Consider the following 27,116-nt stretch of genomic DNA (forward strand, 5'->3'; position numbering starts at 1 on the left):
TAGGGCCAGAGACAGGACAAGAGATGGAATCTTAGGGGGCCAGGGTAAGTGGGGGGATCCAGGGACTAGAGGTGCTTCCTGGGGGTGGGGGGAATGCAGCCGCAGTGTCTCCCCCTTCCCTCCTCCACCCCAGCTCCAGCCCTGGCCTTTTCTTTTCATCCCTCTCCCCCAAGACAGAAGCTGTGGCCCTGGCCATATCATCATGTTCCTGTGTCCCCTGCATGTTCCCCACCCTTCACCTCCCATTTTGCGAGGATCCCATTACAATAAATTTTAAATTAAAAAAAAAGACTATTTCTTTTAATATCTTTCATTCTATAGACTTCATTATAGACCAGTGCTATTCCTTAGAATTGCCTGTATTTTCTCATGCATTTGAAGCTGTAGTGCAGTGAATGATGATGGTCATTTTGAAGGAGGAAAAAACCGACCTCTCATAAAGTCAGCAAAACACTGCAAGATTTACTTCCCTGTCTCCACTCTACGGGAAGAGATGGGAACGTATACCTCTGAGATGACTGGGGACAGACACCATCACCCTTTGAAAATAAATGTTAATGTCTCTTCTAGATCACACTTCTTGGCCAGTCTGCACAGATTCACTTAGAATAAGTAATCCTGTCATTTAGAATACTTTTTTATTAAGTACTGACCACAGAAGTAACCCATTTAGTAATAATGCTTAAGTTGTGCAGTTATTGTCTTTGTCAGGGTTCTCTTCCCACCAGGTAAATGTTTTCCGAGTTCTATTTTCCTTCTAGCAGTGGAGGAACTGTGTCTTCATACTGACCCCTAGTGGCAGTTTGGGAAGAAGTTGGGGGAGGGGCAAAAAAGGTAATGGAAGGCTTGCTGTGTGTTAGTGAAACGCGCGCTGGGTTAATTAGAAATACTCCTCAATGTGTCTAAAATAATATTTTAAAAAATTATTGAAAGATAATAGGGTATCACGATTTTAAAAGGCTTTTGAAATCAATAGAGAAAACAGATGGGAAGAATCTTCGTGGTAAACTTAAGTATTATTCTTGCCACATTTCAACCCAGTTTACTGAGCGGACACTTTCCATTCTTACCCCTTAGCGCCTGGATTCCTTCTCTGCCTGTTGTCCTAACATAGCCTGTACCAGATTGGAAAAAAATCATACAGGATTTGAAGGAAGATATACCATAAAAAGCTGGATTTTGCAATAAAACAAGTTGTTTCTCTATCCCCATGTTGTGTCGGTTGATGCCTAGTGTGGACGTTCATGGTTTGAATTTTATTAGCCACCAGTTTTGTGAGGCTAGGTGAATCCCACAAAATGCTCAATTAGAAAATTATCTTTGCTGCTTTTATTACCTAGAGAGCAGAGACTGACATTTGCATCACCTTATTCTAAATTTGCTGGTACTTCTTTCTGGCTTAATTTCCAATGTTACTGATATTAAAGAGCTATCAAATACTTTGGATACTTTTATATTGTGTGACTTTTCTCTCAGCACTCTCTGTTTGAAGCAGTACTTAAAACCTACATAAATTCCGTTTTTGCTCACCCTTGATTTTTTTTTAATATTAATCCTTTCCTGTGATTTTTCTTCCCTCTGGAAATGGTCTCTATTGCTCATTGATTACCCAGGGAGACTTGGGTGAGATTCCTGAGGAAACTGCTTCAGCTCTAGCCCTGCGGGGGTTGGAGATTTGACCATCTAGCTGAAAAGTTGTCTGAAAATGAAAATTTCATACACACATGCAAATTTGGAAATAGGATACCATTCTGCCATGATCCAAGAAATGGAGTCAGGGCATGAGAAAGTGTCTGCCCTTGTGGCTCTCCGAGTGTGCATGGATGATAATGCTGGTGATGATGGCAGTGATGATAAGGATGATGGTGATGAAGAGAGCTGGCCTGTGTGGCCAGGCACTGAGCTGAGTACTCTGGATGGAATGTACCATTAAATCCTTGAAGCAGCGTATGGGGCAGGGAATATTATCATCACGTCCATTCTGCAGATGAGGAAACAGAGGCATAGTCCTTGCTCAGGGTCACAGAGGTGAGATGGACACTTCACACCGAGGCAGTGGGCTGTGTACGTGAGAGGGAACTCATGACTTTTCTCTCCCTCTGCCTCCTGCTCACTATCTCCCTGACTTTGAACACCAAATCTTCCCACCAAAATGCTTCCCTTTGCCTTTCTGGTCTCTCTGGATTCCCCCGGTGCTGGAATGGCCAGGGAGCCTTGTGAGTTTCCATCCTTCCTTTCCCACCCTTCTTCTGCCTCTCTCCCCGGTTCCTTTCCCCATTATCCCTCCTCTCCTCCTCTACCTCTTCCCCCTCCTCCTATAAAGAGAATAAGAAAGGGGGGGGGGGATGTATCCCAATCATTAGTAAGAATTTCCCACTATGCTATTCTTCAAAATTTGTCATTATTCCCTGAGGAATGATGAAGTGAACCAAGCAGATTCTGGATTTTTTTTTCCCCCTAGAAAACATGGTACTTTCTAAAATTTAAGAAATGGATAATTGTAAAGATACTGGACTGAAAGTCAGAATACCATGGTTTTAATACTGTGTCCGTTGATTGACTTGCTTCATGAGCAAATCCTAGTTTCTCTACATTTTACCTTTCTTAACTATAAAACAACCAAACAAGTGAACCTAGATTATCTATTATATTTTGTGCATGTAAGGGGTTACCTTCAATCCAGTATCACAGGGAGCCTGGAACCCAGCCTCCACTAGAAACTAGACGGGGTCACTCTTTACCACTTTTATCATTTTATCCCAAAGGCTAAGGAAGTTACTATCTATGAATTTCGTTTTCTTTTGTAGTTATTTTATTGTTACCTGGGCATTCTTTATGTGCTAGGCACCGTTCTAGGCTGTAGAGATGCTGGAGGGAACATGGCAACGGGTCCACTGAAACTGCTTTCATGAAACTTACATTTCAGACAGGGAGACAGGCAACACACGAGTGATTTTAAAAAGGTAGTTTCAGAACCAGTAACACTATAGATCACATAAAACCACACAGTGTCACAGAGAGGGGCATGCATGGCACCAGGGCTGGGGAAGGGGCCACAGGGATGAGACAGCTCATCAGAGAAGGTCTCTCTCAAGAAGTGACACTGGAGGTGATGAGACGGGGGTGGTCCTGTCAAGGGCGAGGGGTGTTCTAAGTGCTGTCACACTAGAGATCTCAGCATCCTTATTATTTGGTTAAGAGAATCAACGACGTGGTGTCTCTAATTCCTTTGGGATTGTCATTATCCAGATATGTAAATAGACTGATTTGCAGGCTAAACAGAAGCATTTGGTAACTGCAGAAAGCCACTGATTATGAGTGTGCTAACACCTTGACCATTATTGCTACTTTATCAGGGGGCGGCTCAGCCATGTAAAACGAAGACATTTGTTCTTTCCTGATGGCAGCTAGTTAACTGTTGGCAGGCATTCCTGCTTTTGAAACAGAAGGTGGCATGTATGGAAGTGAAGTATCGTGAACAGATAGGTCAATAAGGATTCCATGTCACTTGTAAGAAAATTACATTTGATCTCCCTGCACTTTGACTGACTGCCTTGTAATTGGTAAGAAACATCCGCACGTTCTCTGTGGAGGTGCCAGATGGGTGTGTACCTGTCTCTCTTTAACTAGCAGTTTTCTCTTGAAAAATCATGTCACAGCAACTGTAGCATAAAAGTACATTCTGTAAGTCCCCAAATCATACCTGCTAAGGCACATCAGTATGATGGAAACAGTTTGGTGTCACACACTTTAAAATTTTTTTTTTTTGCATTTTTTCTTAATTTTTTTATAGGACACAAAACTTCCTGCATTTGTTTCTGTGGCTGGGTTTCACTTCATTTTAAGCTTTTTGCCTGCAGTTAATGGTGATTCTTTCCCTTACTATGGATAAGCATCTTTAAATAATGTTTCTTTTGAAGGAGATAATTCTTTTGACTACCTTTGTCAATCCTGGGGTTCAGCCAGAGTTGGGGGGCACATATATTAGTCTTCTGCAGCTGTGGGGCTGCAGTGGGGCGAAAGTTGTTCGGGACTCAGAAGTTGATCAGTTTAACAAACACCCTCGACTTCTTGGATCATTACCTTTGTTGAAAAGCTGGCTGGGATGAGAGTCAGGAATCCCATTCACAGCATTCCAGACCTGGCTGTGATAACCAGGAGATCTGTTTAAACTAATGGCCAGCATCCCACCTGCCTTGCACCTGTACAGACTCGCTGGGAGCCCGCAAGCCTTCAACTCACCAACCCTGAGTCACTGCGGCAAAGGCACCTCTCCCCACTACTCCCAGTGTGTCTGCCACTGATACGTCTTCCTTGGTGTGACAAATCTCACGGAGACATATGAAAAGTCATGCTGGTGGGAATGGTTGTAATCACTGTTAACAAACAAGGTTCTGATTGCCAATATTACCATCTGTTCCATTGGGTTCCACATATTACCCTGTATGTGGGCTCTGTTAAACAGATTTCCCGTACGGCCCAAGGTCACCCTTGATTCACGTTACCAGCCTTTGCAGATGGGTTAAATGTGAGCCTCCAAACAGTGGCAAGGATCAAAATCTGAGCGGTACCAAATCGTGTCCCCTGATAACACAACCTAAATAGACAGTCAACGATGTTTGCAAAGACAGAATGGAGATGTCCCTCGAAGTAAGAAAGTGGTGTCCCCAAGACACTGTCTAAAGTGCAAGGTTCCATTTATTCAACTTCACGTAAAATTTATTTCACTATATAATTAGAGAAGCATGGGGATGAGGAGGAAATAAACTGATTTCAAGAGCAAGGGAACATCCCAATTTTGGGGGGCCCTGTCCCTTTGTGCACCCTTAAAACTGAGCTGAGTACTTTTCCCCCTCCCCTTCTCAGCGCTGGCAGACGTTTCCATCACTCCCTGTGAGTTGGTTCACGTCAGTTAAAATCTGTTGATGATCTCAGCACTGGGGATATAAATAAGGCTCACACACTGCCTGGGAGAAGTAGGTACCAGCCATAGACCTAGCAGAGGGGAGGGAATGACTGACAAGGAGGGGCAGTGAGGGATGTGGATGGCTTCACCGAGGAAGAGGTGGGTGGGCAGGTTTTGCAGGTGAGCTAGTGTTCCCCAGTGGAGATGCAGAGGGACAGGGAAGGGTATTTTGGGCAAAGGGAACACAAGTACCAGGGCACACAGACGTGAAACAGCATAGTATTTTCAGGGAGGCATAAGTAGACATCATTTGTGCAACTGAATTTTTCCCTAACAAGGTTCTTAGTGCCTGAGCTATAAGTGCGTTTTCACTGTGGGGCTTTGTGCCAAACTTTGTGCCAAATTCCTTTCCATAACTAGGTGCTGTAAAATAATATTTCAAGATTGTTATTATTCTCCAAGTGTGAACTTTGTGCCAAAAATCTCACTTTTTTAAACAGAAATGTATATGTTTAGCAAATGAATGCTCTGAGTTCATGTGAAAAAAGAGAGCTAACCTAGTTTGCGGGTCAAGAAATGCTCCCTTGAGGAAGAGACATCTGGGCCAAACCTTGCAAGATGACTTACCAGGGGGAAGAGGCCTCAGGGAGTGGGACTGGCATGTGGGAACACCTCGAGGTGAGACGGAGCTTGGCATATGGCAGGTGGCCAGGCAGGTCCAGAACACAGCAACAGGAAGAGGCCGAAGGGCACATGGGCTGGTGAGGAAGGTGCGGTTAGCTCCTGCTCAGCCTCTGAGATCATGTGAGAAACTTGAGGCTTTATCCCAAACAATGGGAAACCATGGAAATTTTAAGTAGGAGAGAAATATGATTGTATTTATTATTTTAAAAATCACTTTAGCTGTAAGATGGAGAAAGGATTAGAGGGGAGACCTGTTAGGGGAGTACTTAGGTCAGTCCACAAACTAGGATGTTGGACTGGACTCAGTGGGAGAGATGAAGATGGGAAAAAGGAAGAGATCTGAGAAATAGGCAGGAGGGAAATACTGAAGACTCGGTCACGTGACATGTCAAACTTCACTTCTGTTCATATATATCAACTTATATAGACAGATGTTTTTATACATTCCCATATCTGGTTTTTAGTCTGGTTAATTTTCTTTTCAATTTAGATTTGAAACTCTTAATCTGATTAAACTCCAACCGGATGGAGACAAATGATAGTAAATATCAGAAAATATTTTCATACCTTTGTGATGATACGTGGCCCTGTAATTCTGGATTTTGTAACAAAGACAGTTTGACTTCTGTCCTATTTGGATAATGCTGTACCATCTAGGAGACTAAAATGTGTCTTTAAAATCTGACAGGTCTTCCGCTTGTGTATATGTTAGACACAGGGCAAAATAAGACACAATGCCTTGGATTTGAAAGGCACAAAATTAATGTATTTCTTTTTTATTTTTTAAGTACAAACTCTGCACTCTATTTCTATAACTGAAATTAGGTATTTTTAAAGACTAATAGGTTGATTTTTCACATCATAATTTAATCTGTTATGCTTTTTACCCCTAGAGCTGCACATAGCAAATTATGGGCAGCTACATACATACAATACACGTTGCTTTCCCAGCTGTGCGTGTATGATTTGTCTTTTGGTGCTGGCAGTTATGTTCAATTTAGTAAAAGCTATATTCCACTGTGTACTAGAACCTTTTTTTTTTTTTAACAGCTAGGTTTTTATGTACTTCCCTTTACTGCCTCTATAAAGAGCAAAGAAAAAGGAGAAGGTAGAGTATAAATGAAACAGGGCCAGACATGCCTTCATACAGGAGAAAGGAAGACACAGCAAAAGCCAAGCAGAAAGGCTGTGGGCAGAGGCACACCTGATGACGATTCCTGTTTCCATGACCCAGTTCTATATATATAAACTAAAACGATGGCGTACGATCCTATGTACTTGCTTAAATTTTCCCTAAACTCCCTGATACACACAAAAGACAAAGCCTTTGAGAATTTACTGTTACGTAATTACCTAAAGCACTGCTGGCTTCTATCATGAATGCCGTTGAAACACCTCCATTGTGTGGTTTCCTTACTCTCCGATATGTTTTTAAAAGTGAGCATCGTCAAAGGAAAAACCACTAAGTGACAAAGGAATCGTGCATTTTAGCCAAGCTGTGTGTGTAATGATTAAAAATCACAGACTATTAAAAAAATCACAGAGTATTTGGCTTAAGGAACTGACTGTATTAAGTACATGAAAAATGAGTCAAAGGAAAAAGTTTTTAGAAGGTTTAAGCATACATAAATTAATTAATTAATTAATTAGAATATATGCATAATTTCAAAATCTTGCTGGCAGTGTTTTTTTTTAAGTCAACATTTCAAATGTAAGTTGAATATGAGAAGTTTCTGTTAGGCTAATAAATATATTAGAGCCTCCAAAGTTTCCCTTATTTGTCAAATCAAATGATTGCTATGTCAGTTAATATTAGGAGGGAGATGTAAATATGAAATTACCTTGAGTGTCTATTTTTATCCTCTAGGAAAGGAAATTAAATGCCATCCTTCAGGCTGTCATAGGGAGATGCACAGCCTTCCTGTCAATATTTTTCTTTGGCTTCCTACCAGATTTTGATGACGTGTCATCTCACCAAATTTTAGTTAAGGGATGCCTTCCCCGAAAAAGACTGGGAGATGCTACAGAGTGTTAAATAGACACCAAGAACTAGAGGAAGGGAAACAGGAAACTGAGTGCTGACTTCGCCTTGATATCAATCAGTATGGTGTGTTTTCTGGCTGGGTTCATATAAACCAGGGGTAGGAGGTACCTCCAAGGTCAACACCAAGGATCCCTTCATTATCCAGGGCTGCGGCCTCTTGTCATTCCGTTCCTGCCCAATTGCTCTCTGCTGTTCAGTCTCCTTCAGAGCTGGCTTGTGCCTGATCACAGCTTCCTCTCACCTCGAGCTACCAGTCCCCTTGTCGAAGTTGTCCTTGCATTCTGCTTTCTGATGAACAATTGCAACAAATTCTGTTCTTGACATTGTCAGTTCCCCTTCACAACCAGCAAATTTAGGTGACAAAACCAAGTTACACTGAACTTGTCAGAATACAGAGGGCCATTGGCTAAACCACATAGCCTAACTTTTTTTTTTTTCAATTTTGGTTATTAATATGATCCTAAATGAAAAAAAAAATATGTCAAATAGAAACTGAAAAGAGATGTTTGTACTGTTGGATTCTCAAGTGCACTTTTATTGTCTTGATTACCTCCATTCCCATGATGGTTTAAATGGATTTTTAACCTAACTTGGGGCCTTCCTTTAAAACCAGGATGCTCTGATATATATCTTATTGCTTGGAACATCTCTTATTTGAAGCAATTCCAAACATTAAAGAACATAATTAAATCATCTTCCACTTGTTAAAATGATCTCTTTTTTATTTTTACTATTTTATGAGCTTTTTGAGCAATTATAAAGCAAGGACTATAAAAACTACGCTAGTTTTAAAAGGAGGAGTAGACTTTCTAATTGTGAGAAAATGTTAATATATTGATGACTGTAGTCTTTTTGTACTAAAAATAGGAAACTTAACAACTGAACATACCTACATTACTAAAGTTATTTTTCAATGTCATGACTTTGATCCCTGATGTTTAATTTGTAAAAGCAACATTCACCTCCAAAAATGATGTGCTGTCTTCAAACATGTTAACATCTGCCCACCATTAACAACCTCATTTAAAAAGGAGGAAGATGACTTGAAGAATTTTAACTTAAATTCCCACGCTCATTCATGCCTCCTATTTAAAGCTTTGTTTTCCTACTGGTTAGGAATATTTTAATAGGCTTTCTTGGAATAGAATTTCCTGATCTCGTAAGTATCACTGAGTTTAAAAATGAACAGCTGTGGCAGGGTTTCTAAGAAGCAGTCGTGCATTTTTCTAAAACCAAAAGCTGTAGATGGTAGGGAAAGGATTATTTAAATTCCTTCATACCTGACATTTTACCCCAGACTCCATTTAAATCCCTAGGGCCTGAGTTCCAGGTTCATTGCCCAGGTAAATTCATTTACGTCTAAAATTGTATTTATGCAGTCGTTTGTTTCATAAGCTTAGTGGAAGGCTCCAGAGATCGTTTCTTGAACTGCGGTGAACAGTATTCCTTTCTTCTTCACTGACCCAGCGCTGCTGCCAAAGCGGACGGTATCGAAGCATTGATCAACACCCTGTCCAGCGGGCGCAACAAGGTGGTCGCCAATGCAGCCACGGTGCTGATGAACATGGCCACGCAGGAACCTCTGCGCCTGAGCATCCAGACCCACGACATCATGCACGCCCTGCGCGGCCCCCTGTGCTCTGCCAACAAGGTCGTGCAGAGCAAAGCCACTCTCGCCATCGCTGCCATTGCCTGTGATGCCAAGGCCCGGACCGAGGTGAGCCTTTTCATCCCTCATGTTCATTCCTCCTTCCTTCTGGTCTTTTGAAACATTTTCAAGGGTTTGAACCCATCCATCACTTAAATCCCTCAAATTTGGTGCAACACGTTAGAAAACAAATCGGCACCATCCAGCAAAGAAGGTGAGCCTTCCCTATCATCAGGCAGTTCTGTTCCTGGGTCTGTACTAAGACACACTCTGGCCTCTGTGCACCAGGAAGCATTGTTTATAATACCCCAACAGCTGGAAACAGACCAGTTGTCTTATTGTTAAGAGAATGGATGCATACATTTGTGGTATATGCATAAAATGGAATCTCATATCAGTGAAAATGAATGAACTGCAGCTACAGAGAAGAAATCAACACAGCAGACACTCAACCAGCATAATACTGAGCAAAGTCAAGCTCAGAAGAGAACAGACTTGTGATTCTATTTCTCTAACGTTCAAACATATGCAAAGTTAAGCAATGTGCTTTTAAGCACACACGTATATAAGTTAAAACTATGAAGAAAAGCAAGAGAATGACTGGCCCTAAATTCAAGGAAGTGGTTGCCTCTTAAGGGATCAAGAAAGTGGATGTGATTGCAGAGGGCATATAGGGGTTCAAGGTCACTGAAATGTGCCATTTCTTAAGCTGAGTGGTAGACAAACAAGTGTGCCTTTTACTATGATGCTTGAAATTATGTGTATGGGTTACATACACTCCTCTTTTCCTTACATTTCAAAAATTTAAAACACGGAATTGCATTTTTTACAAGTGTGTTGGTCCTATTCATAGACAATATAAACCTAGAAGTGTATATTTTTCTCTTTTTTCCCATTTGCTTATCACATGGCACTCATTCAAACAGCCTAGGACTCTGTCCCTCTCTCTCTCCAAAAGAAGTAACAATGTTGAGCACTTACTAAGCATCAGGCACTGTGCCAAGCACTTTCCATGCATTTAAGCCTCGCCTGAAATAGGTATATTTATCACTAATTGGAAACATACATGCTCCCCAATGTTCACAGAAGCATTATTTACAATAGCCAAGAAAAGGAAGCAGCCTAAATGCCCATCAACAGATGAATGGATAAAGACGATGTGGTATATATACATAATAGAATATTACTCAGCCATAAAAAGAGTGAAATCCTGCCATTTGCAACAATGTGGTTGGACCTAGAGTGTATTATACTTAGTAAAACAAGTCAGAGAGAGACAAATACTCTGTTATCATTTACATGTGGAATTTAAAAAATAAAACAAATGACTATAACAAAACAGAGGCTCACAGATACAGAGAAAAAACTAGTGGTTACCCATTTGGAGAGGGAAGGGGGAGGGGCAAGGTAGGGGAAGGGGAATAAGAGGTATAAACTATTAGGTATAAAATAAATAAGCAACAGGATATATTGCACAGCACAGGGAAATACAGCCATGATTTTGTAATAACATTAAATGGAGTATAATCTATAAAAATATTGAATCACTGCATCCTAAAACTAAAACTAACATGATAAATGAACTATATGTAATATGTAAACCAATTATACTCTAATTAAAAAAAAAGACATAGGTACAATTGTAATCCCCATTTTACAGATAAGGAAAATGAGGCTTAAAGAAAGAATATTTACAGAGTTGGTCGGTGGGTGAATCAGGGATGTGAGAACATACCTTTCTGAGTCTATCTGCTCAGACAACTGACAAATCTATTCTCTTCTGTCTCTTAGATGTCTTTTCCATCCTCCTTCTTTGTCCCCACTGACTCAGTTCATTTGTATTATTCCATTAAGGTAGTAAGACAGCCATCAAGTATTTATTTAGCAACTACTATGTGCCAGGCACTACGTTAGGCAGTGGCAACGCAGTGAGAAACACCGGTGTCTCTCGGTCCCACTTCCGTGTGGCTTACAGAGTGGTCCATCTGCTTCCTGGAATATTGCAGCCAACTCTACAGCTCTCCCTACCCCTGCCATTTCCTCCTCCCCAAACTGCCTCTAAACTGATCTCTCAAATATATGACCCTCATCACATCATTCCAAGTCCCCAGTGGCACATCATTTCCCGTGGGAAAAGCTAAGCTGCCTAGTGCACTACGTAAGGGCTCGCCCCTACCTGCCTAAGCCGGAACTCTCTTCCCAGGTGTAACTCTACACTCCAGAGATACCATAGGATTTGTAATCTGTCAGCATCCTCTGTTCTCTTATTTATACCTCCTTGATTTCTCTGTTTGGGAAGCTAGTCTCACTTTTGTCCACCTGATAAATGCCTGTTTCTCCTTCAAAACCCAGCTCAACCATCCTGTCTTCCGTGAGGCCTTTCTTCAGTCCTTAAACATGGACTCCAACATCCTCCTCCGTGCTCCCACCACCCCCTCTGCATGCCTCCCTTGTCCTCTGCTTTGCTTAGCTTTTGTATGAAAGGCTAAAAGCTCCTCGAGGCTTTAGGGACAGGAACTGAGGTTTTTCTTCCCTATTTCCCTGTCATTGACACATACCTGGCCCACAGTCCACATTTCATAAACAGCTAGTGAGAGAATAAGCAAGTGAATGAATGAGTGGAGAAATTAATAAATGAATTAGATCTTTGCCAAAAGAACACATGGAGTCAGATTCCTATCTTGTATTATACTCAGAAATAAAGATGTTCAGAGATCTGGCTTGCTAAACATAAGATGCTTCAAGTAAACTTTTCAAAGCTGTCCAAGTTGAGTTGCTAACATGCAATCCCCGTCAGAGTCCCTTGTTTGAGAAGGAAATGCCTGGAAGCGGATCATTTCCCTCAGGGTCTCTCGTCTTCAGATAGTACGTGGAGAGACCAGTGCAATATTCTTTTGTCCTCGGGGCTCAGTTAATACCGCATTACATTTCAGACAGTGAGACAAGAGCTCTGTCAAATCTTTTTTTTCCCCCTGATTGGAAACATTTTATACATGAGTAATCTCTTTTAATACTGTAAGTAATGTAGTTCTGTTCAATTTCCCTCTTGTTCTTTTTTTTTTTACTCCTTGAAGAAAAGTGAGTGATGACAAAATGGATCTCTTTCTGGGGAACTGTTTCAGTATTGTTTTTGGCCACACTGCTGACTTGGCGTCAGCGTCCAGTCACATGGGTGGCACTTGCCTGCATTGGTTCCTCCCACCCAGCCTTGGAAACTGTATCCGGTCATTTGCTGAAACAAACGACCACAGCTTAGTGGCTTACAGCAATACAAATTTGTTACCTTGCAGTTTGGGAGTTCAGAAGGCTGACAATGGGTCTTATGAGTTAAAATCAAGGTATCAACAGAGCTGTGATGCTTCTGGAGACTTGAGGGGAAAAATCTGTTTCCCGGCACTTTCTAGCTTTTACCATCCACCTACATTCCTTGGCTCTCGTGTCTTCCTTCACCTTCAAAGCAGATTACTGCTCCTGACACCCTCATCTCCCTCTTATAAGGACATTTATAGTTAAATGGGGCCCACCTGCTAATCCAGGACAATCTCCCCACCCTCAAATCCTTAACTACATCCTGCCAAATCCCTCCCAGGAACACGACCATCTCTGGGGGTCCATTACTTTGTCCACTGCAGGGCCAAGTGGACCTGCAGTGCTGAGGAGCAGAGTGAATGAACACACGGCAGCCCACCTGCAGGCAGGGAGAGGACAGGCTCTCTGCCCCGTCCCTGCACCGAGTAAAATCAAAATGACCTCCATCACTTTCCTGTGGCCTCTTCTTGACTTTGAACAGAAAACTGGGCTATCTGTAAGGTTTATTTGCAATAGATTCTTTTCCCCTGGATTTAATAAATCTAAAATATGGACACATCTTATAATGTGTTTATATAGACAAAACCTTTCAACAATCAAATAATGAGATTTTTTTTAAAGCATTAATGTTTATGTTCTGTCCTCTTAATGTGTATAATTTTGGTTCCTCCTTCTAGTTGAGAAATTCAGGTGGACTGGAGCCGCTGGTTGAGCTCCTGCGTTCCAAGAACAATGAGGTCAGAAATCACGCCAGCTGGGCCGTGATGGTCTGTGCCAGTGATGAGCCCACAGCCACTGAGTTATGCAGGCTCGGGTGAGTGGGGCAGAATCGGGTGTCTGGTTCAGATGAAGAAGCTCAGTCACAAGCTTCAGGCCCAAGAAGGTCAAACAGAGTCCACGCACCGGAGTGTTCAGAAGTCCTGCCTGTCCCAATTGGGGGGGGGGTGCTTACAGAAGTGGGGCCCTCCCCCGTTGCTCCCACCTAGAGATCTCCCTCACCACCGCCATAAAAAGCATCCTCAGCATTTCCTTTTCCACTTTTTTCACCTTGATGAATGCTTCTCTTTCACTTTCCTCTGCTCTGCTAGACACAATCGTACTTGTCTCTCAGCTTTCAAGGCTAAAATAAAATGGGCAAGCCAGGACTGGCATCTCTCCTCCTCTCCCCGACAAACCTTTCCACCAGAATTAAACATTTAACCGACCTCACCAAATCGCTTCTCCTTACTTATAGCCGATGTGTGAGCTGCCTTTAGCATATCAGCAAACAGGGTTAAAACAGGTAAACAGGTTTGCCCTATTTCCAACCATTTTTATTCTTAGTGTGCATTGCCTGGTTAGCTGAGAGAGCTGGAGCCCGATACTAATTTTGCTTCAGATGGAGAACTTTTTCTTCTGAAAGTGTCCTTTTCAACTGTTGGAGTATGAGTTACTACCTGGCATGTATGCTCTCAAGAAGGACTGATTTGTCTTCATAATTGTGTCAGGATTAGTTTACTGAAAAGGGTGGGATGGTTTTAACCTTTCCTCCTCAATTCCTCATTCAGGACCTTAGTGAGGTATGTAAATGGGTCCTTATAAAAAGCAAATCATGTTTTTTGGCTTTTATTGACAGGGCTTTAGATATCCTTGAAGAAATTGATCTATCAGTAAGTCGAAAAAATAAATTCAGCGAGGTAGCTTATAACAAATTGCTCAACCACCACCTGTCTCTGAAATACAGCAAGACTGGCTATTTGTCCTCAAGTAACATAATTAATGATGGATTCTATGACTGTGGTCGGGTAAGTGGCAGCCCTAATTTTTATATTAGTATGTGTGACCATTTCTTCTTTAATCATGGTGCCATTACATTGCAATTATAACCGCTTAACATAATTTATATTTTTATAGACAGAAACTTGGGAATCAGAACTTCATCCTTAAATTTTGTCTGGCTATAAGATTTTGTGTTATAGTTTTAACTAGAATCTGGTTACTTATACTTAAATCAGCTTGCTGATGCTAGTCTCAAGTTTCAGAGAAAATATCAAAGAAACAGCTTCCTTTGTATTACTTTTAGGGCTCAGTATTAATGATAAGGATAAAATTATAAGCTTTTCATTTTATTAATTATAGTTGAAATTAACCAAATTGTAATACTGAATTTTAAAATGTAACATGGGAGAATATTATTTTACTTAGCTGCATTTATGATTGTGATTTTCAAAAATTTAAAACAATTTATAGTGAAATTCAGTGTTACTGTTGAGAGAAATGGGAAGCTGAGCATTAGAATCTTGAGGACTTTCGGACATTACTGTCTCAGTCAGCACTTTCTACTTCTTCTGGAAACTGAAAGCAATAAAGGAGAATGGGGACATTTTTTAAAACCTACAAATCCCATTTTAGGCAAAAAGAGGAAACAGGTATGATCCACAGACTTCAGAAACATTTAAGAGTTAAAAGTCCCTCATTGTGCTGTACATCAGAAATTGACACATTGTAACTGACTGTACTTCAATAAAAATAAACAAATATATGTATATATTTTAAATGAAAGAGTTAAAAGTCCCTGAGATCAGGCAGGAGTATATAGGAGGAAGAATGAGAAGGGGAAAAAGAGCAGAGGGAGGGACAAGAGTAGTGGTGGATCTCAGAAAGCACCATCAAAAGTCTATTCTTCCTGAGTGGATGGAGAACTCAGAAGTGCACAGACTAATTGTTCAGTTTGCCAGGGGGCAGGTGGGCTGGGGTGAGCAGCGCTGGCAGCAGAATCCCTCTTGGGCCAATTTGGTTCAAAGAAGCAGAGGAGACAGGGCCATAAGAGAATCACAGCTCAGCCATGTTTGCAGGAAACACTGTATCACGGTAAAATAATTAGAGACATTCTGAATAATCAAAACAGCCAGCCTAAAACTTTACTCTAGCTCTTTCTTCTGCTTCTCCCGACTACCGCCACCACTGTATTCTCTGTAACGCACACACAAACTTGGAGAATTTACTGCTCCCGTTCAATGAGGAGTCATTTACAGAGAACTGGTCCAGAATCATTAGTACAAAGCTGCTTTAAGAAAAGTGAGGAAAAGAGCAGAAAAACCACCAAAGAGCCCTTACCAGAAAAATGTTGCCATGGGACAGATAAATTTGTGACAAAATATATTTATATATTTTATTATGTAAAACTAAGGAGACAATTTCCTTGTGAAGGAGAATTCTCTGGTTCATTCATTCAGTAAATACTAAGTTTCTAATATTTTAGGCTTGAAAAATGTCAGTACACAAAAGAAACAGCAATCTCTACTCCATGGCACCAGTGAGAGGAAACAGACGATAGACAATAAATCTCACAAATAACTTATATCACATGATCAAAATGGGAAGAGCTACAGTTGGGTGGGGAGTGGAGCAAAGGAGGATAAGGGTGCTCCATCGTACTGGGGATACTGGGGTTGATGGTCGTAATTTGACACGATGGCCAGGTAGCCTCACTGTAAGCAAAAATTTGAAGGAGGTGAGGGACTTAGCCATGAGGAGAGTAGGGACAGGAGCTTTTGAGGCAGAGGAAGCAGCTAGTGCAGAAGCCATACAGGGTCAACATGGTTGGCACATTTAAGGGACAGCAAAGTCAGTGCAGCCAGAGCTGAGTGAACCAGGGATGGAAAAGCAGAGACGAAATCAGAGAGGTAAGGAGCAAGCACACCATGTCGGTCTTGTAGACCATTGGAAGGATTTGGGACTTTACTCCGAATCAAGTAGGGAAACACGGCAGGGTTCTGACCAGAAGAATGGCCATGATCTGTCTTACTTTAAAAGGATCAGGAAGAGTATCTTGGATAAGAGAGGGCCCTATTTCTTGATTGGAAAAAGACCTCAGAAGGCGATCAGGTCTCCCTCCCCCTCTTCACCAGGCTGATAAAATTGCTGGTATAAGGCTTTGTCCAGCTTGTCTTTAGTTATCCTCACAACATTTTTAGTGGTCTGTTTAGTAATTAGTTATTCTTACAGGCAATAAGCCCTCCCTTATGTATATAGATGGATTTTCAAACTCAAATACTTCCAGGGGCCAAGCTGATCATTATGGTGGGAAACAGCTGAGTATAAATCTACAGAGCCTGCAGGGGAATTGGGGGCTATATCTTCCCCAAAGGCAAGATGCCCACAAGCTTCAGGCTCCTATTTCTAGGTGTGTGTGTCTCTGTGTGTGTGTGTGTGATATTAGACACCTCAAACAGTAGAGAACCTATTTATCAGTATTCATTAAGAAAACATATAACCCATGCAGATACTACTTTTTAATTCTTATATCTACAGATACTGATTGGCACCAAATTTTTGCCTTTGAAGGACCTCTGCTTACAAGAACCAAGTGATCTACATACTGTACTCTTAGTTAACAGCAGATCTTCTGATGTGTGAGTCATTTCAGGGGAGAAGGGATGCAGGGAGGCCGATAGCCATCAGCGCTTCTTACCCTTCCGGGTAACATGAAGTAATTGAAGAAATTATAAATAGGAGCAAAGTGAGATGAATTATGTTTACAAATCTCTAAAACTATATGCAGGAATACCACTGCTGCCCAATTTTTTTTTTTCAAAATAGGAAGTAAATAATAGCACTAATAATGAAAGCTTCAACTGATCTTAAAATAGTCTTGTATTCCTATATATCTATATAATACATTTTATGTGACATAGTTTATAAAAATATTTCCAGTTCTAACTCCATGAAAAGCTTTATAATATTCATTTTGCCTTATCTTAACCTCTCCTTTATGCTTTTAAAAATAAAACATCACTGTTAAAAGTCAGCTCCAAACATGATTTTTTCAGGAAAAAAAAAATCTATTTTGTAGGAGAAAGTCAATGTTGACAAACACATTATCTTAATTTGTACATAATTTCAAATATGTAAAATTTTAGTTCTCCACCTCCATCTACGGAAGATAAGCCATCAGACGTTGGTAATGGATGAAGTATTTCCTCTTCATCTTCTTTACGAAGAGCAAGTAAAGAAAAGACCAAGTAGGGAAATGATATTTTATCTGTACTCAAGTAATTCTCTCCCTTAATTTGGGAGTGAACAAAAATTTAGATTTTAGATTTTTGGCAACTTAAGTTTTTATTCCTTCTCCTAGTCATAAAATTTCATGATTAAAGCCTGGAGACCTGGTTTGACATTCTGGCTGCTGTGAACCTAGATGGACATCTTGAGCCCCTGAGAGTGTCAGTAGACAGGCTTTGTTTCCTTATCTGTAGATGGAAATATACCTGGTGCCCGGCTTCCTCTCAGTGAGTGGAATAGAAGCATATGATGAAGTGAAAATGCCTTATAGATTATAAAATGCCTCACAAATGTAGTGTATTGTTATTTTCTATCTGATTGAAATTGGCTGTGGTTTTTTTTTTCTTTTTCTTTTTTTCAAATAACCAGAGAACATAGTTATCATTTTAGTGCTGGATTTGGATCTCCCACCGAAGAGAAATCAGAACCTACTTCGGGACACAATACTGCTCTTAGCAAAAGCGCCACTAAAGAGAAAGGATCAAGGTAGAAAATGCGTTATTTTATTCTTCTCCTAACTGTAATCCCATCAAGCGTTAATTTTCCCCGCAAAGTTGGTGAATGGGAGGGGTGGCTTTTAACTAGGAAGTTCTGCTTATGTAATCAGATGTAGAACTAAGCAGGACCCAGGAAGTGTGGTTAAAATTAACTTCATTTCTGTCTCTTGTCTCTTTAAAACTTTACCCAGAGGGAATTACTCCTCCTGCCTCTGGGTGAGAACCCAGGGCACTTTGATCACGTAAACTCCTGCAGACACTTTAATTCAGAAATGACAACAGAAACAGCAGTCTCCAGTCATTCTTTTCAAAGCCCAACCATGTGTAGTAATCAACTTAAAATGAACTTCTCTGCCCTCCCCTGGCGGCTGCCTTTGCAGGCAGTGAGCTACCCAGGCTGGAGCATCACCCCTCCCTCTTCCCTGCCTCTTGGTTCCATGTCCCCTCCCTACCTAGCTCACCGAGATCTCTGACCCTTCAGGAAGCAATGAGAAGAGGAAAGGGAAACAAGCAGGACCACATTCTTGACCTAGTTGGAACGGTTATAATGTGGTTTCATGTGTTTTAGGTCTGGCGTATTTGAAACATACTGTCTACACGCTGACACATTTTTAAACGTATTCTTCCTCTTATGATCATTTTCCTGGATTCTTCAAAAAACCACTTGGACCTCCTGCCACGAGCCCTGATCCTCCAATTATTGTTGACTTAAGCTCTTGAGAACCACTGGGGTACTGGAGGCTATTTGCCACACACGTATATTGAGCATCCACTTTCTAAACCGGGACTGTCCCCTAAGGTCTCCTAAGGAGGTGTCTGCCGGCCTCCTCAGACCTCAGAGCTGTGTAGTTTCTCTTTCTGTGTTTATGTTCTATCCTCAGTCTCTGTTGCCCACTCTCCTGGTCTCTGCTTCTGATCTGCTCCCGTCAGTCCAGTCCTCATCCTTTCTGCCCTCCCCTCCCCTCCCCTCCCCTTCCTTCCCCACCTCTTCTCCCTTTTCCTCCTCACTTGGCCTCTCGGGACTTCTCCTCCAACTGGACTGAGAGTGCCTTCAGGACAAGCACATATTCTGACTTGAAGAACTTCTCTTTTGGTCCCTCATGTTTAGCATAGTGCTTGGTTGGCAGACATAGGGCATTCGTGTTTATTCAAGAGAATAGAAATCCAAACTTTTGTAGGAGAAGGTTATTTTCAACAAGGCCCACACTTAACAAACCAGGTCTCTTGGGCAAATAGGTTACCTTCTCTTTGCCTGAGTATGCTTATTGGTAAGATGGAAAAACAGTAGTCCTTCCTCATAAGTGTTGAGAAGATGAAATAATTTAATGAATGTTAAGGGCCGAGGGCAGTGCCTGGCCCAGAGTAAACACTCAACAAATGTTAGCTCTGTTATGTGGAGCCCAAACCCACTCCAGCCTTGCAGGGGTTCAGAGGAATCCCCAGAATCCAGCGGTCGACAGGAGCTGGAAATAAAGTCCATAGCCACAGGGTCTGCTCGCCTCTCCCTCCAGTGTCTCTGATGCCGCATCACTGTCATCTTGGGTAGTTCTGCCATCCTCAACTCTTTTCCCATTATTTTATTTTTCTTACAGGTCAGTCTGGTTCATGGTCCTAAATCTTTTGGAGGAGAAACCTTCAAGGTTGAAAGTTATTTGGTATACTTGTGAATGTTGAAATAGCAGTCTTCCAACAGCTGTGGGTTTTTTTTTTAACTTAGAATTTTAATTATGTACATAAATAGCAACATGAGAACGAGGAGTTCTAAGGCTTATACATTTTCTCTAGGTGACAGAATTTCCGATTAGTCCACTTGTAGTATGGAATCATCCAAGAGAATAAAGAGGCCTAGTGTAGTTTTTCCTGAAGAAGAATGCCAATTTACTACATTCAATACTGACTTTTCTGCCATTTTTCTGTAGAAATATTGGTTTACTGTATGGAGTTTTCAATGTTTACCTATAACTGATTAAAATGGACAGAGCATGGAGTATTCTACTTATTTCCGGGTGAACTCTTCACATTTCCTGGCTTTTGAAAGTTCTCCTTCCATAAATCTTCTACGACTATGTATCCTCGTAAACCCCAGTCATATAATTTATCCCCACTGACCTGGACAAATACGATGGCTTGTTGTGGGTAATAAAGAGAGGCAGCTAATCCCATGAAACCAGGTGGATACACCAGCTTCTTTATTTTTGAACCTCTAGCCAAAAGGAGTCCAATAATACCAGCAAAACCAATAACACCAAGTCTTGGAAAAAATCCAGGAGGTGCATTTTGGAGATATTCATAGCTGTCTAACCGCCATTGAACCAAATTTTGCATCTTGGGCTTAGTTTGGGAGTACATTTCCTGACACCAATTTGTATATGGCTCACAATAATGTCGGAGATGGGAGATGCTTTCTTCAAGTTGGGTCCTTGGCTCTTCCACATATTTAGACCGCCCCTCAGGAACGGAGTAGAGTGAAAGCTCATTAACTTTCACAGAAGCCTTGTGAGGTGAGTCCTTTTTTGGTGACGCATAGACTTTGAAGGTGAGCAGACTCAGGCTGGCCGGCCCCACAGACCTCTGAATTACCTTGAACATGTCGCTGGCAGTGGCGGCTCCGGCGGGGTCACCCCTGTGGGTTTTTAATTGTGATATCCGGTATTCATATTTTTCCATAACATTTTGAAGCATTCACGTGTTCATCTCATTTGACCCTAGTCGCCTTGTTCTGTGTGTAAGTCCCTGTCTTTTCTGGTTCTTTAGCTATCTCCTCATCCTCCATAAATATCTTAAATATTGGTATTCTCCAGAATTCTTCATCGACTCCTTTATTTAGTCTCCGTAGTCTTGGCTACCACTCACGTTTATGTGCCAGTCTGCACCCCTCTCCTGGGTCCAGACTTGTGTATCCAGTTGCTTTTTGGACTTCTCTGTCCTGCTACCCTCTAACAGCTCAAATTCGATATGTTCCCAACTAAACTCACCATTCTCCCAACTCCCAAACCACCTCCTCGCCCGTTCCCTGTGCCGGTCGATATACCCTCTTCCCATACAACTGCCCAAGCCTAGGAATCAGCTCCAAGTCCTCCTGCCTTCTCCCCAGTGCTGAATGCGTCTTAGTCCTGTTGCCCTATGCCTTATTTACCCCTTAAATCGCTCTTTTTTAATTTCCACCTTATCTTCCCTAGCTAAGGCCTTTATCTTATATTTCAACCACACTGACCTTCTTATTGTAAGATCCTCCTGCCTCGGGAATAGCTCTCCTTAAACCCGCCCTGCATGCTACACCACCACCCCTAGAGTCTGATCATATTATTCTGCCTGAAATAGTGATTCCCTGTTATCGTCCAGATGAAGTCCAAACTCCAACTATGGCAGGTTGTGGAATAACCTTCAATGTCTTGTATGCACGGCAATGCCTAGTCTTCATTCTCTTCACCTTTTTGTTTCTGTGAGGCCTTCCCTGATCACCCCAGGTTAAATATTCTCTTCACGGCCAGTCCTTTGTGAATTTGATTCTCTCTCTTGTATATAACCTGAACTGTTAATGCTGATTGTTTGTCTTTCTTACTGGGCACTGAGCTGCTTGAGATCTGAGACCATGCTTTTTTTTTTTTTCATCTGTATATTCATAAGCCTAAAATAATACCAGGCACATCAGGAACAGTAGAGGAATATTTATTGATTAAATAGTCACACATTATTTCAAATATTGAATGCTGGTTGTTGAAAGGAATAGATGTTTGAGTCCCTTGCAGTGTCCCCAGGGGGAAAAGTTATAAACAAGTGATGGTAATTATCTCTTCTTCACACCATTTCCACTCTGCTCCTTGTCTCTGCATATTCTGGCATATCACTCCCCACTTAAATATGAACTTTACTGTGCTCCTAACATTTAGAGGATTGTTGACAAGGAGGAGATCACACTGATTTTGGATTCAAACAAAAGCGGTCCTTGGTTTTCATATCTGTAAACTGGAAATGATGGTCCCTACCTCACAGAGCTGCTGTAAGAGAGAGTGAGATGATGTATGTAAAGTTCCTAAACAACTGCCTGGCTTATTTAAGTGATCAGTGTGTGTCCAGGCTATTTCCTCATCTTAGCCCTTGGTCCACTGGGTGAGAGATTTGTCATAATCTCATTGTCCCATTGTTTATCTTTTGGTCAACCTTTCTCATCTTGTGACTGTTAAAACTTTGGACCTCTGGACATAGAGTAAAATATTTTAACTCTACTCATCTGTTAATGTCATGGAGAATGTTTAACATTGACAAAAAGATCCTGAGCAATACAGACAAAGAATAATGAGCCATCTGGAACCACAGAGCGGCTGAATTTTTGAAAGGGAGAGGAGAGAAGAGCTGGGAGACAAGTCAACCCCCTGCATGTGAGGTGCCCTAATACAGACAAGGAAAGTGAAAACGTGGGTTTCTGTTTTTCCGGATGAATATCATTACCATATACCATGTAAATTAAAACTTTTAAGCAAGAGGCTCTCGTTAGGTGACCATCCTATTTCTGCCTTTGAAATTTAATTTTAATTGCACTCTCTTTGATGGCACAACACTCATAGGAGAGGTGATCAATTTATTTCCTGTCTATGCAATCACCTTCTTCCATCCAAGTACTGACCAGGCCCGACCCTGCTTAGCTTCCAAGATCAGATGAAATCGGGCACGTTCAGGGTGGTATGGCATAGGCTCCAGTCACCTTCTTGATACTTCCCCAGGCTTCACTGAAACCAACATGTCTAATGCCCTCTAAAGCTTTTCCTCATAAAGACCATTCTCTTTACAATAAATATTTACTACACCCATTCATGAAATGAATTATAACTTCTGTCTATACTCTATTTTTGTATTCAGACTAGTCTTCATAAATATTTAAGTTGATTGCACATGAGTTTATTATACACGCTTGAAAGTTTAATGTTTTTCTGTCTCCTTTTTCACATCCTTCCAGTCTGTTCATCTTTGGAGACTTTTAGACTTTAACTTTTCTGCTACTTAGATCATCTTGATCCCCATCACAATGACTTCCCCAAACATTTTTGCTTTTGAAATAATTTCCCTCAGAAAACTGGATAGCCACATGTATAAGAATGCAACTAGGTGACTATCTTTTACCACAAACAAAAATTAACTCAGAACATAAGACCTGAAGCCATAAAACTCCTAGAAGAAAACTTAGGTGATAAGCTATTGACTTTAGTCTTGGCAATACATTTTTGGATCTGACTCCCAAGAGTACAGGCAACAAATCAAAAATAAACAACTGGGACTACATCAAACTAAAAAGCTTCTGCACAGCAAAGGAAACCATCAATGAAATGAAAAGATAACCTACTGAATGGGAGAAAATATTTGCAGATCATATATACAAAAAGAAAGTTGATATCTAAAATATAAAAATAATTCATAAAATTCATGAGAAAAAAAATCCAATCTGATTTAAAAAGGGGCAAAGGATCTGAAGTTTTTTTTTTCCAAAAAAGATATACAGATGGCCAACAGGCACGTGAAAAGATGCTAAACGTCACTAATCATCAGAGAAATGCAAATCGATACCACAATGAGCTGTCACCTCACACCTGGTAGGATGGCCATCAGGAAGGCAAGAGATAAGAAGTGTTGTCCAAGATGTAGAGAAAGGGAACCCTCATGCACTGTTGGTGGGAATGCAAACTGGTGCAGGCACCAAGAAAAACAGTATGGATATTTCTCAAAAAAATTAAAAATTAAAATGGTCCAGCAATTCCATTTCTGATTATCAGAAAAGAATGAAAACACTAATTTGAAAAGAATTCTACACCCCCATGCTCATTGCAGCATTACTTAAAATAGCCAAGATGTGGAAACAACCTAAGTGTCCATCAATAGATTAATGGATAAAGAAGAAGTGGTACATGTAGACAATAGAATAGTACTCAGCAATAAAAAAGAATGAAATCTTGCCATTTGAGACAACATGGTTGGATCTTGAAGGAATTATGGTAAGCAAAATGTCAGAGAAAGACAAATAGCATAGAATTTCACTTATGTGTGAAATCTAAAAAACAAAGCAAATGAACAACAAATCTAACAAAATAAAAAGCATAAAGTGAGCAGAATGGTGGTTGCGTATATTTTCTTCTAGGAGGTTTATTGTATCTTGTCTTATTTTTAAGTCTTTGACCCATTTTGAGTTTATTTTCATGTATGGTGTAAGGGAGTGTTCTAGCTTCACTGATTTACATGCTGCCATCCAGTTTTCCCAGCACCGTTTGCTGAAGAGACTGTCTTCATTCCGTTGTATGTTCTTGCCTCCTTTGTTGAAGATTAGTTGACCAAAAGTTTGTGGGTTCATTTCTGGGCTCTCTATTCTGTTCCATTGGTCCATATGTCTGTTTTTGTACGAATACCATGCTGTTTTGATGACTGTAGCTCTATAGTATTATCTGAAGTCTGGGAGAGTTATTCCTCCAGCCTCTTTCTTTTTTTTCAGTAATGCTTTGGCAATTCTAGGTTTTTTGTGGTTCCATATAAATTGTATTATGATTTGTTCTAGTTCTGTGAAATATGTCTTGGGTAATTTGATAGGGATTGCATTAAATCTGTAGATTGCCTTGGGCAGAGTGACCATTTTAACAATATTGATTCTTCCAATCCAAGAGCATGGGATATCTTTCCATTTTTTAAAATCTGCTTTAATTTCCTTAATCAGTGTTTTATAGTTTTCCATGTATAAGTCTTTCACCTCCTTGGTTAGATTTATTCGTAGCTATTTTATTACTTTGGGTGCTATTTTAAAGAGGGTTGTTTCTTTACTTTCTTTTTCTGTTGATGCATCATTAATGTAAAGAAATGCAATTGATTTTTGAATGTTAATCTTGTAACCTGCAACCTTGCTGAATTCTTCAATTATTTCTAGTAGTTTTTGTGTGGACCTTTTAGGGTTTTCTATATATAGTATCATGTCATCTGCATATAGTGACACTTTTACCTCTTCTTTTCCAATTTGGATCCCTTTTATTTCTCTCTTGCCTGATTGCTGGGGCTAGGACTTCCAAGACTATGTTGAATAGGAGTGGGGATAGTGGGCAGCCTTGTCTTGTCCCAGATTTTAGTGGGAAGCTTTTGAGTTTTTCACTGTTGGGTACTATGCTGGCTGTAGGTTTGTCATATATAGCTTTTATCATGTTCAGATATGTTCCCTCTATACCCACTTTGGTGAGAGTTTTTATCATAAGTGGGTGTTGAATTTTATCAAATGCTTTTTCTGCATCTATTGAGATGATCATGTGGTTTTTGTCCTTTCTCTTGTTGATGTGATGTATTACATTGATTGATTTGCATATGTTGAACCACCCTTGTGTCCCTGGGATGAACCCACTTGATCATGATGCATAATCTTTTTTATGTGCTGTTGGATTCTATTTGCTAATATTTTGGTAAAGATTTTTGCATCTATGTTCATCAGTGATATTGGTCTGTAATTGTCTTTTTTGGTGGTGTCTTTGCTTGGTTTTGGTATCAGGGTGATGGTGGCTTCATAGAATGAGTTTGGGAGTATTCCTTCCTTTTCAATCTTCTGGAAGAGTTTGAGAAAGACTGGTATGAGTTCTTCTTTGTATGTTTGGTAGAATTCCCCAGTGAAGCCGATCAGAAAACAATATTTGAAACCTGTGTATAATCAATAGCAGGAGATTAAAATCAAGAGAAATAAAAATGAAATGAGGTAGAGTTTTTAAAGTGATAAAAATAAAAATATTTTAAAAGAAAAATTTTAAAGGGATTAAAACCATAGACATATACAGTTGTTTAAAAAGTAAAAATTAAAAAGGTAATAGAAAATAGAACAGATATAAAAAAGATTTTTTAAAAAAGGGGGTGTGTTCTTCTGGAGACTGTGCGCTCTTAATGATTTTATCGAGAAGTCTTTCTGTCTTCGCCTTGTTTTGCAAACTCAGCTTGCTGTTTCCAGAGGCCCTCCATTGGTGCCCTTGTCAGTGCTGCTCCCAGTGCCAGTTGGCAAGCAGATAGCGCCCCATCCCAATAGTGGGTCAGGTGCTGAGCTCTCACCCAGTGGGCAGGCGGGTCACTCCCCCAACCGATGGCGCAGTCAGATGCTGCACTCAGGCAAGGCAGGTGGGCAGATCGCGCCCCCTCCCAGCACCACGGTCAGGTGCTGCATTCCTGCAAGGAAGGCGGGTGGCCGCCCGCCCTCTCCCAGCATCTGCTCCGCTGCTCTGTGCAGCTGCCCGCTCTGCCTCGGGAAGGCGCTCTGTAGTTGGGCTCGGGGAAGACCACAGAACAGCCCCGCCCCTGCTCCAGCCCAAATCTCAGCTCCTCGTTTGTCTTGGTGGTGCAAGTTCTCTGAGGTGCCAGGGCAGAAAGATCCCATCTGCCTCGGGCTGTAAACAAGTCTCCATCCTGCGCAGGAGGTTGTGGATCCCCCAGTGCGGATTCAGGTCTGGGCCCCACCCTGGCGTGGGCGCTGCGCATGGAGGAGGTGGCGGCTGTGGCCGCGCCAGCAATGGTGGCGCAGGTCTGAGGAGACAAAGGCTATGGCGCCCCTCCCCCCAGGGCACACCAGCCGTGTTGCTTTGCTTTTTTCCCCCATAATTTATGTGGGACCCAGGGGGTTCCGCTCCATATCCCCTCCCAGCCACGGCGCGCAGCCCCCCGCAGTCCCCGGGGCTCCCTCAGTGCAGCGTCCCCCGTCCTCCGCCCAGCTCGGGCCACCTGTCCCAGCTGCCGGCTCGTGTCTCGGGCTGGGTGTCGCAGGGACACTTAATGCTCGTTTAACTTAGTTCTGTTGGTCAAGGGCTGCTCCGTGCAGATCTGAGCCTCGAGGCTCCCCCTCTGTCCCGCTGGCGTCTCCGTTGGAGGGGGGAGACCCAGCGAACGAGGGCTAGTCCTTTGCCGCTCCCTCCCTGTGGGACTGGTCCCACACTGTTTTGCTTTTTCTTCTTTCTTTTTTCCCTTTCTCCTACCAGATTTGTGGCATTTTTG

General features: G+C 41.4%; 2 protein-coding genes across 3 annotated transcripts in view; one reads left to right on the plus strand and one right to left on the minus strand.

Annotated features, from left to right (window-relative positions):
- The window catches only part of ARMC3 (armadillo repeat containing 3), a 74,288-nt gene that overhangs the window by 40,934 nt on the left and 6,238 nt on the right, over positions 1-27,116 (plus strand). Inside the window, exons 11-15 of one of the 2 annotated variants that reach the window (XM_032473677.1) lie at positions 9,102-9,351; positions 13,269-13,405; positions 14,207-14,375; positions 16,885-16,985; positions 18,004-18,120. In XM_032473677.1, coding sequence (XP_032329568.1) covers positions 9,102-9,351; positions 13,269-13,405; positions 14,207-14,375; positions 16,885-16,985; positions 18,004-18,120 — 774 coding nt within the window. The remainder of the gene's footprint in view (positions 1-9,101; positions 9,352-13,268; positions 13,406-14,206; positions 14,376-16,884; positions 16,986-18,003; positions 18,121-27,116) is intronic. The other variant, XM_032473678.1, reaches the window with a different exon arrangement.
- Positions 19,836-20,835, minus strand: LOC102522606 (MICOS complex subunit MIC26-like). Its single transcript, XM_032473679.1, has one exon. The coding sequence runs from the start codon at positions 20,811-20,813 to the stop codon at positions 20,124-20,126; it is 690 nt and encodes a 229-aa protein (XP_032329570.1). The 5' UTR covers positions 20,814-20,835; the 3' UTR covers positions 19,836-20,123.

The sequence above is a fragment of the Camelus ferus genome, chromosome 35, assembly GCF_009834535.1.
Source record: "Camelus ferus isolate YT-003-E chromosome 35, BCGSAC_Cfer_1.0, whole genome shotgun sequence".
NCBI classification, from domain to species: Eukaryota; Metazoa; Chordata; class Mammalia; order Artiodactyla; family Camelidae; genus Camelus; species Camelus ferus.